Here is an 8,484-nt window from a genome sequence, read left to right on the forward strand (position 1 = left end):
AAATACTTGGTAGCATGTAAAGCTCATCTCTTCTCCCTACATAGCCATCCGGCCTCCTCCACGAGATGAAAGTTGCCTCCATTAAGACTGTTTGGGGGGGTTGTTTTTTTAATAATGCTGGTTTTGGCTGATGCTGGAAAATGGGATGATTACATTGTATTACATATCGGAGACCAACCAGCAACAACAGAGAAAGGGCAGCCAGGAGACCATCTGTTTTCCAGCACAAGCTAATGGAAGAGAATTAGACTGCCAGATAGGGAGTTTGACTCATCTTGACATATATTTAAAGAACCGTAGCATTCGCATTGCTGCCTTCCAATTGGGAGGTTGTGGCCTCACACTGTATTTAGTACAGAATACAACGTATTCGTCATTTCCATTCGGGGGTGGGGGCTGTCACAAAATACTATAGCCACTTTTTAATACATTTCTTACCAGCTTGCACTCATTCTACCCAATCAGATCCTCTCCCCTGCCTGGTGTGCTCTGTGACTGACAGTGTAATAACGCTAAGCACTTAAACAACCTTCCATCTGAAGATCTTAAAGCTCCTTTTAATTTAAACATTAGTTTTTACAACCTCCCTCACAGGCAGGTAAATATCGTTACACCCATTTTTCAGAGTGCACCATCAACTTGAAATGATCATTCTGAAGTCTAAATCCTGAAGCCAATTTCACAAAATGTTCAAAATCGCTGCAAGGCCCCATACCTGCCACTTCTCCCCTGCCACTTTTTGTGGGTTTACATTATGTTCTGTTCTCCCCTGTTGCCGTGTGAAGGACCCATATGAAGGACAGGGAAAACTGACTGACTACGCCTGAATCCTGCCAACATTGCTGCATGTGAGTAACTTTACTCACATGTATTGAGTGTGTGCAGTCAGGCCCTAACTTATTTGACGGGGAAACAGAGGCTGGCAATGCCCAGTCAGCAAACAGGGGAAGAAATAGAAACAAGTATTTATTTTTGTCTCCTCTCTTTCAATTACAGGCATCGTAGGCAGCATTTGGAAAATTATATGGGTAAAAATAATTCAGACAAATGTGTAATTTGTCAGTTGACTTGCCAAAGGCTGCACATGGAGTGAGTGGCAGAAACAGAAACAGACTCCAGGCGGGCTGGTTCTTAGTCACAGGCTCTAGCCAGTAGATGAAAACCTATAAACCACATTTTTACATCATGCCCGTTGGGACAGGATTGCTATCCTTTCTGTCACTATATCATTTGAGAGGGCTGTTTCCTGGCCAATCGATTATGTGGTGTCTGTTACAGCCAAGCTCAGTTAGTGACAGATAGATGTCAGTTTTCTTGTCCAACCCAGACTCGCTGTCGAGAACGGCCGCATGTACTGAGAGCTGGCAAAAAGCCAGTCAGACCAAACCTGTCATTGACCCTATCCATCCAGACCGAGGTGGATGGCTGGAGAAGCTGTTTATGCCAGTGGCTAACAAGGGTGCTTGACAGGTAAATTCACAAACATCTGCTCCCCATTTGGAGCACCAGTGACCCAGCCATCCAGGCTTCACTTTCCCTTTGCAGCGGGGCCCCTGGGAAGCCATGCCTGGGATGTTCACTGTATCTCCAAGGGGAATATAAGGGACCGGTGGGCTCCCTTTGCAGCCCATACACAGAAGCAGCATCAGGGCCTGAGTCACCAGCTGGGATTGTGGAGGTGTTTGCAAGTGCAGCAATCGTTACTTGAGTCAGGCTCTGATTCCTGACAGACCCACTACAGTCCAAGCAGAGGCTGCTCACGCTCCCCCCTGCCCCCACCCCCAGCCTGTCCAAATGCCTCACCTCAGACCTGTAGGGACCAACAGAGTCCAGCCTCCGTGCCCCTTTCAGTCCTTGGCTTCTTGCCGAGGCAGAGAATAAGCGTGCAAATGAGTTGGTGGTGTGTGTGGCGGGGGGCACTTGTCCCATCAAAACTGCCCAGAGACCACCAGTGTTTGGTCACAGTGCTGGGCTGTATAAACCCTGCAGCAGCCTGGAAGGGGTTAAGAAGCTGCTCTGGGCTGGAGTAGCCCACCCCCGCCCCGCTGCCAGGGATAGAGCAATTTAAAAGGCGGAAACTCAGTAGTTCAATAGTGGGCAGCTCTGGGAGGGGAGCAGCGCCGGGCGTCCCAGCTTCCAGGAGGAGGTCCGTGCCCTGGCCTAAACAGAACTCCACCTCCCTTAACGCCACGGAAGGCTGTAGCCTATAATTGTGCTGGACAGCCAGCAGACTTTGTTGAATGAGGACCCACCCAGGACCCGCTGAAGGAAGAGAGGCCAGGGTCCTGGATGGAACTATCTGCGTGCGTCTTTCTCTTTTGTTTGTTTTCTTGTGCTGCTCCTGAGTTGTTTGTTTGTCCCTCAGGACTCTGACCAGGAGCGAAGAAGGGGGAACCAGAAGGGCTCAGCACAGGGCTGAGAACTTGTCACTGCCAGAGAGCTACGGCGCACGCCCCTGAAGCACCAGGGCTGGAGCATCAAAAACCAAAGGGCAGGCCGCGTAAGGATCGGCTCCCTGGCAGTCACTAATGATCTAAGGCCGTGCAGACTCCTGGCTGAGACAGGAATAGCCTCCTAGCCCTGTGACTATTTCCAGCACTTGGAGCCATCTGCTCGCCCCAGGCCTTACAAGTGTCACCCAAGGGGCTAGGTACATTCTTTTGATCTGCTTAGAGATACTTGCAAATTAGCACGTGCACAGGGGACTCCAACACTCCCCGGGCTGTATGTGCACAGCAAAATAACGAGCAGCTCAGGCTGTTATACGACCCAGGTCTAGAAAAAGGGACCAGCTCTTCCTTTTCTCCCCCAGCCCTTCTTCCCTCCCCTGTGTTCCAGGGATGCTCCTTCAAACCTGCCGTGTGGGAAACACACCCACCTCCTCCCAATGCCCTCATTCCAGCGCACTCCCACTCAGGCTGCCTCAGACCAGAGGAGGAGTACAGCAAATCCATACACAGAGAGTTTGTTTCTTTGCTCCAGTCACAAGTGAGGTTTTAATAAATCCGGTTAAAATGCTGTAACGAGCTGGTTTTAGCATAGGCAAAACAACAAACTGGGGCCTTCTGTCTAGTGCAAACAATTCCCATGCACACACGGGGCCTGCTCCTGCTCCCAGTGAAACCAGATCAGTGGGAACCCCTCCATCCAGGTCAACGTGAACTCTGGTGCTGCTAGCCTTGCAGAGAGGATTTTCTTCCACAGCAGTAGCAGTGCCCAGGAGGTGATTAAAAGGTTTCCCTGTGGCTACAGGCACACAAGCTGTTCTTCGGAGGGGAGAGGCATGGGTGGTGCTGGTGGCCTGCAACGCACTGAAGCAAACACAGATTATGTAAAAGTAAACATGACTTTATCATTTCCTGCAGTTGGTGTTTGGATGGAGGGTAAATCAAACTATTAACGAGCTCTCTTCAATGAGCATTCCTTAGTACAGACCTAATAAGAAACAGATCCTCCTTATGACTTTAAGAGGGCAAAACCCATCTTTTTTCTCTCCTCTCTCACGCTATGGAGGAGGGGTGGGGGGGCTAGAGATGAATATATTTAGGGGGAGTCCTTTGTTTATTTCCTGATTTGCCATTGACAGGACAGGTGCCCCCCAGCAGAGGATGAGCCCCTACGGTTATGGTTAAGAAATTTGGAATAAATAAATACAAAATGATTCTCCCTCGTTTTTCACTTCATGCCCCACAAATCTCTTCCAGCAGTGGTATCCTTCCTGGGGGAGCGAGATTGGAAGCGGAGCTTCCCATGTCAGATTTCAAAGAGACATTCTCGAAAGTATGCAGATGACCTTGTAATTCAGAGCCTCCCCTGACAGCAGCAGTCAGGAGTGAAGGACCCACAAACTCCTCCCAGGATTCCCTAGTTTTTAAAACAGTTTCACCCCAGATTTCTCTCTCTGGAAGTACGGTCCAAGCCCTGCAGTCCTCACTCAGGCGACACTCTGAGGAAATTAAATGGGGGAGTTTTGCCTGACTAAGGGCTGCAGGATTGGGCCTTAAGGGGTATGTAGCTCCAAATAATCTTACCCAATTATGTTCAAATACCTTTAAAAATCATTTAAATTAGTTGCATATTGGACAATCCATCTAGGGTGACCAGATAGCAAAAGTGAATAATCGGGACACGGGGTGGAAATAAGCTCCTATATAAGACAAAGCCCCGGATATCATGACGGTCCCTATGAAATCGGGACATCTGGTCACCTTAAATCAATCAGAACGCACCGTCCCTTAGCGAATGAAACTTGTTCAACTACCACATCTCACATCTGGGGCCAGTCTCCTCCTCTCCCTCATTAAAAATCATCTCTTCCTGTATAAACAAGGCTCATCTGATCTCCTTCGTAGGACGGGCTCATTTCAAGGCCCTTTTAAAAACCTCTCACTAGTGCGGCTAAGGATTTTGCATTGTGTTTTACTGTACCTAGCAGTTTACGGGCACAGACACTGCTAGCCTGCCCCTCTAATCACTGGCTTTTCTGCATTTGCCTCAGTTAGAGCACATCTGAAGAAGGGGTTTTTTTACCCATGAAAGCTTATACCTAAATAAATCTGTTAGTCTTTAAGGTGCCACCAAACTCCTCATTAGTTAGGGCACAGTCACTGTGAAAAATATTTATACATAGGAAATGTCTTACTAATTAACCTCTTAACTGATACCTTCACTCTGGGACAAAGGACACCAGGAAGATCTCTCCTACCTTGGGATCCTGCTGCTTACAAACACATTTACAGAGAAAAATAACCCCACAGTCCTGGAGGGATCTGGCTAATTGACTTCACTGCTTATCTCCTGGTAGGTTACGAAATCTGCAAGGGTTGAGGGATCACAGCAGCCTGCTGCTTTGGCAGTACTCACCGCAGCTGGCAACTGGAGCCCAAACAAGGGACAGCTGTGTGGAATTTACAACAGAAAACCATTCTGCAAGCTCAGGGGAAGTTACCGAGGCCACCTGGACACTTGCCCAGGTTAGCATTGCTGACCAGTTAGAGCTCCACGTTGGTTCCTCTGATCTGTTAGACCCCTGTGGGTTGGAGCATCCTGCTACGCTGCCCCTCCCATCCCCATCCTGGTGAGTTTAGGAGGGGACACAGCAGCAAACATGGATAAAGTGCCTCCCACATACAACAGATTGATGCCAGCCAGAGTGACAAGTCTTCAAACAAGCTAGAAACATCTCTTAGACCTTCTGCATTAAAGCGATCAGGAGAAGCCATCTTTGCAGATACCAGGCCTTATACACATTCCCATTATTAGTTTGATCCCAGATTAAACACTGGGCGTGAGTAGGTAAAATGCACATCACACAGTGCATTCTATGACAGTGCAGCACTTTTACCTAGCTCCAAAGTTGCATTGCCTTAGCTGACACCTGCAAACTGCCTCTCCACACTCTAATTTACTAAAGCTATATTCAAAATGGATCTGATTTTGGAGTTTATTATTTTCCCCTGCTCTTTACAAGAAAAGACCAAATTGCCATACCTGGCCTAGTTCTGTTAAATTATTGTCATCTTTATTATCTCCACTGGTGTGCAAACGGAAACGGTGGTGTCCTTAAAAATAACAAAATGTATTCCATGTACATTTTTTCCATATGTACAAGTGAACATCCACACTTACATTTTTCTTTTGCATAGCAAAAGATATAGAACACTGAGATAGGAGAACATGGGATCGGGTACAAAAAAAAAAAGGCTAAAAAAATTTCACAACAGTGCAAAAATATCTTACACAACAGCATGGAATGGACAATTTTTTTTTAAAATATATAAAAAGGAAGAAAACTCCCTCTCAGATATTAAACGTTTCATTGTAAACAAAATGCAACATCTCTCCCTCAAGACAGCGATTTGGAGAATTTGGCAGATCTTTAGGGGTCTCTAGTCGACAACCCAAAGCTCATGCACCGAGACAGCCAAACTGCTCCTGTCCTACTTGAGAACGAAAAAATATTTTTTAACAAGAGGTGGAAACTGCCAATGAAACCGAGACGCTGCTCCTGTGACACGATCCCTGGGGAACTGGAACGGGGGGCCAAGCGAGCCCGCCAGCTGCCCAGGGACAGACACCCAGGGAATCTCATCTTGTGAGCGCACAGGATTGTGTAAAGCATTGCACGTATCTCCCCTTGGCTTTCCGTCCTGTGCAAAGTCTGCCCTTTGCGCCCCTGTTCTCCTGGGGCCCCGCAGCGTTCCGTGCCGCCCCACCGGCTCCCCCAGCCAGGCAGCACCGGTGCCCGGGGAAGGGCCGGGAGCCCGGCGCGTCCACTGGCGGCTTCCCGGAGAAAACAAGCCTCAGCCCGGGCCCAGCTGGGCACTGCCGAGCGCCCCGCGGAGACGGGCGGGCGGGCGCAGGCGGCGTCCTCCGGCCGGGGGGCTCAGCCGGTCTCGGGCTCCTGGCCGCCGCCCCCGTCCTGGCCGCTGCTCTCGATGGAGGACTCGCTGCCCGTGCTCTCCCCGGACAGCAGCCGGGTGACGCGCAGGTCGGCCCGCAGCGCCCGCAGGTCGTTGCCGATGCTGAGCTCGCCCAGGTCGCTGATGAGCTGGCTCAGCTCCGGGCCCTCGGGGCGGCCGGGGCCCGCCCGCAGCAGCAGCGGGGCGCAGCCGGGCGCCTCCAGCACGTCCTCGCACTCGAAGTGCCCGGCGCGCTCCTCCTGCGCCTCGCCCAGCAGGTCCTCGGCGATGGCGCCCAGCTTGGGCGCGCTGCGGCCGCGCTCCGCCGGCGGCTTGTAGCAGCTCTGCCCGCGCGGCGGCTTGCGCGGCGGCGCCAGCGGGATGCTCCGCGCCCCGGCCAGCTGCTGCTGCTGGTGCCGCGCGTCGTCGCGCTTCTTCAGCCGGCGGAACTCGGCCAGCGCGGCGGCCGAGGTCTGGTAGAGCAGCAGCGCCATGGCCCGGGCCTTCTCGGGCCGGGAGAGCAGCACGGCGTGGCAGCGCAGCGTCACCGCCTTGTGCTTCAGCTCGTGCCGGTAGATCCAGGCGAAGACGCGGGGCAGGCGCGGGTCGGCCACGCAGTAGGTGACGCGGTGCAGCAGGTAGAGGTGGCCCGGCCGGCGCGGGGCCCGCTCCTCGGCGTGCGCCATGCGGATGCCCTGCGCGCCGATGGTCAGCTTCATCTTGGCGCCCTGGCGGCCCGCCTCGCTCTTGGCCCAGATCTTGCCCACGGCCAGGTCGGTGCAGCCCTCGCCCTTGGCCTGCAGCGTGGCCGCGTTGCCCAGGTACAGCACCGTGTAGGTGGGGTCCTCGCTGCTCACGCGGAACTTGCGCCGCTTGGAGCGGAACATGCTGCCCACGCGGTGCAGCGCGCCCTCGGGGCAGGCGCGGGCCAGCGAGCCCAGCGCGGAGCAGCGCAGCCTCACCGCGTAGCCCTTGGGCTTGCGGGCCTGCCGCGGCTCCTCCGCCCGCAGCTCGAAGCGGTTCCGCCGCCAGGGCAGCATCTCCCCGCCAGCCCGCCCGCGGGCCCCGCGCCGCGCACGGGGCGGCCGGCCCGGGCGCTGCCCGGGGCAGAGCCGCGCTCGGTCACCGGCCCGCCGGGCGCTCGGTCACCGGCCCGCCGGGCGCGCGTCCCCCCCCGGCCCAGGCGCCGCCGCTCCGCGCCGCTGCCCTCCCGCCGGGCATCCTGGCCGGGCGGGCCGGGGCCGGGCCGCGGCGCGGCTGATATAGGCTGGCGCCAGGCAGGGGCGGCGCTGGAGAGGAGCAGGGGGAGGAGAGCAGCGCCGCGTCTGCAGCGGGCCGCCCGCCCCGCGGCTCCGTGCCCGGCCGCGGCAGGGGGAGGCCGGGCTGAGCGGCGCCCCGCGGGCGCGGGCGCGGGCGCGGGCCCTGGGCCGGGGGCAGGAGCGACCGGAGCCGGCGGTTGCGCTGGAGCCGCGTCCCGGTTAACGGCGGGGCGTGTCCGCGGGGGCGCCCCGAGCAGGGCCGGACCCCAGTGCGCCGCGCAGGGCAGCCCCGTTGGCGTCCCCGGGCAGCCGGCGCTTCGCTCTCCAGAGGGGGCCGCGCCCCCTCGCTGCGGGGAGTAGAGATCTCGCTGTGCTTTGGGGCTCGTCGCGGGGTGCTGCCGGGCATGGAGCCTGCGGCTGTTGGGGGGGGGGGTTACCCGCTGTGCTGTGCCACGTGCAGGGGACACGCCGAGTTACAGGTGACATTTGCCTTTGGCTGAGGGCTGGCAATCCTGGGGGGGCTAAGGGGTGGGTGTGAATGTGATTGACACATGATGTCAGGCCAGTTTGGGGTGAGGCCTCCTGGGCGTATGCACCAAGGTCTCTTTTTTTTCCAGTGGGCTGCCCCTGCCAGACCCAGCTCTGACAGTGGATGGGTCATTTGCAGCTTGATTCAACACTAGGCCCATTCCACAGCCCTTGCCTGCAGCCGTGTGTGGGAGGGGTGCTCCGCGCCCCAGCTGGGCCCGCCAGCCCCTGAGCCAGCAGCCTGTTTAAAGAACATGCCATGCAGCTGTGCAGTCAGCCTTCTACCTGCCGAGTTC

General features: G+C 55.2%; 1 protein-coding gene across 1 annotated transcript; it reads right to left on the reverse strand.

Moving 5' to 3' along the window:
- Nucleotides 1-5,499: 5,499 nt before the first annotated feature.
- Nucleotides 5,500-7,511, reverse strand: FAM43A (family with sequence similarity 43 member A). Its single transcript, XM_038417801.2, has one exon. It carries the CDS (start codon nt 7,439-7,441, stop codon nt 6,386-6,388), a length of 1,056 nt encoding a protein of 351 aa, XP_038273729.1. The 5' UTR covers nt 7,442-7,511; the 3' UTR covers nt 5,500-6,385.
- Between the last annotated feature and the right edge of the window lie 973 nt (nt 7,512-8,484).

This window comes from Dermochelys coriacea, chromosome 9 (genome assembly GCF_009764565.3).
Source record: "Dermochelys coriacea isolate rDerCor1 chromosome 9, rDerCor1.pri.v4, whole genome shotgun sequence".
Taxonomy (NCBI): Eukaryota; Metazoa; Chordata; order Testudines; family Dermochelyidae; genus Dermochelys; species Dermochelys coriacea.